This window comes from Cyprinodon variegatus, unplaced genomic scaffold (genome assembly GCF_000732505.1).
Source record: "Cyprinodon variegatus isolate N-32 unplaced genomic scaffold, C_variegatus-1.0 Scaffold46, whole genome shotgun sequence".
Taxonomy (NCBI): Eukaryota; Metazoa; Chordata; class Actinopteri; order Cyprinodontiformes; family Cyprinodontidae; genus Cyprinodon; species Cyprinodon variegatus.
The window spans coordinates 1,997,919-2,000,158 of NW_015150499.1; the positions used below are offsets into that span (position 1 = coordinate 1,997,919).

Genomic DNA, 2,240 nt, shown 5'->3' on the forward strand with positions numbered 1-2,240 from the left:
TATGACGCAAATATTTTTGATTTATGTCCAATTTTGAAGCGCGGTCTGCGCTATGTTATTCCACACTACAAAACAAGAGGGACAATCACAAACTAGCTGTTGGTCTAGATACGGCCGAGGCGGTGAAGAAGTTGGGGCAAGTTTGTGCGACAACGGAGGGACATGAGGGCGAAAAAGAGCGGCGATCCAGGTGGAAAAAGGGTCCCAGCGTTCCCGCGCACCTCGCTCTTCTAGCTGCTCCATCTTCACAAGCCGTTTTCCACAATGGCGGTCATACAAACAAAATAAGCCAGTAAGGTATCAAACAGGAAATACACATAGTGTAGAGCGGATGCAGATTCGACCAATCAGAGGCCTCCTGTCTGCGGCACTGTCTGCGGTCACCTACAATTTTGGAAAGGTGCACCAGAGTGTCTGCGGATATCTGCGTTAACTGCGACACACACGCAGACAACCTGGTTTCTTAGCATAAACCAGCCTTAATACTTCAGCAAGGAAACTCCAAAAATCCTGCGGAACGAATGAATAACTCTGACTGACCAAATTAATGTTAAATAATGGATGACAAGAGGACCTGAGGACTGTATCTAGATTGTAATCAGGACTGTGCTAATGTCACAACAACAACAGTGGCTCTGCACACCCCACTTCACCTTGGTGATGTCAGCACTGAAGCCCACCTCACAGTAACGCTGATCGTTTCCTAGAAAACAAAACAAGGACTTAAAGTTTTGAGGGGGTTTAAGGTTTTCCATCCAGATCTTTGTTTTTCTTACTGTTCTTTATAACCGTGTAGTCAGCATCCATCAAGATTCCTCTGCAGGGAGAGAAAGATGTCAAGACCCTGCTTGCGTGGTCCAATAGGAGACAATTACCCACAGGGGTTTTCCCTGACTCCGCCCCTCTCCTTTTGACGTTCCAATGAAAGAGTGGTGCACAGGCCTGGAGGTGGAGGAACACACACTGGGTCAATACTTCATTTGACTAACAAAACGAAATCTGGATGAGACTAAAGTTCCAGTCATGTTCTGCTGTGCTCTCACCAACAGGTGTGTCCCGCTGACTGAGCGGACAGAAGCTCCGAACCATTGTCTGCTCTTAAAGGAGTGAAAGCTGACATCTGAGCTGCTGTGTTCCTCGTCACCTGTTAATTCAGTTCGATTCAGTTTATTTATAAAGCGCCAATTCACAACACATGTCATATCAAGGCACTTTACAGTTCAACCAGATCATACAGTGAAATTGATTTAAAGTTTTCTATCTAATGAAATACCGTTTGATTGCTTCGACTCACCGTTAAAACAAGAGAGTGAGACAGATGTGGCTGTGAAGCAGGTCTCATCAAGACAAAGGTAAGAAAGTTGGCAGATGTTATCATGATCTTGGCACTGATGAATTATTTGATTATTGGTTTATTTCTTCCACCTGCTTAGCTCTGCCCAGTTTTTATTTTAACCATCAGATTCTCCTTTTCTAGTTTAAACTGCTTGGTCCCAGCCATCAGTGCCAGATTATTCGAGCCGTGGGTGAGAGTTCTCTAGCATACCCAGTGTGTTTCTGGTCCCGAATTGTTTTTGCTCCTGGACTTCTGAGTTTGCCTGCCCCTGTTCTGATCTGTTTTGCCTGACCTGCCTTCGGACTTCCATTGGATTCTGCCTGCTAATGACCTTGGATCTCTCTCCTGACCCCGGCTTGGATTCCCCTTCGGTATGTCTTTGGATCTCTGATCTTCTGGCCTGGACTTCTGCTTCCTCATTGATTCTCAACTCTCATTGATTCTCTAATATTGAAGAAATTATGTGAATATTCTCTCACAAGCATTCTAGAAATTCTGAGAGCAGTTCTTTAAATTGCTTCAAAGTTCTTGATATTTGTGTCAAAAGTGAAAATGGAGGTGTAACTTTTAAAGTTAAATTTCTGACTCACAACAGCAGATTCATGCAGTTGTATTCACCGATTTGTGTTAAGGAAAAAATATACATATATATATATTAGGGATGGAACGGTTTATGAAAACCATCCGAACCGTTCGGTTCGACTGTCTCGGTTCGGTTCATGTGTGTTGCGTACGGTTCATGCGCTGCTCCTTTTTCTCATAGGCGAAGCGTGTACACTCCAGAGCAGAAGGTGGCGGTACTGCGACCAAAGCCAACCACCAGTAGTAAACAAGAAGAAGAAGAAGCGAAGCAGCTCTGTCGGGTGTAGCAGAAAAAAATCAGTTGTTGTGGAGAATTGTGTGG

The 2,240-nt window shown here is 44.4% G+C and overlaps 1 protein-coding gene across 1 annotated transcript in view; it reads right to left on the reverse strand.

Annotated features, from left to right (window-relative positions):
* itga2b (integrin subunit alpha 2b) overlaps window positions 1–2,240 on the reverse strand; it is a 23,660-nt gene that overhangs the window by 18,316 nt on the left and 3,104 nt on the right. The window contains exons 3-5 of the mRNA XM_015370446.1: window positions 1,044–1,202; window positions 777–942; window positions 654–703 (exon numbers count right to left, since the gene is read on the reverse strand). Of these exons, the coding sequence (XP_015225932.1) occupies window positions 654–703; window positions 777–942; window positions 1,044–1,202 (375 nt within the window). The remainder of the gene's footprint in view (window positions 1–653; window positions 704–776; window positions 943–1,043; window positions 1,203–2,240) is intronic.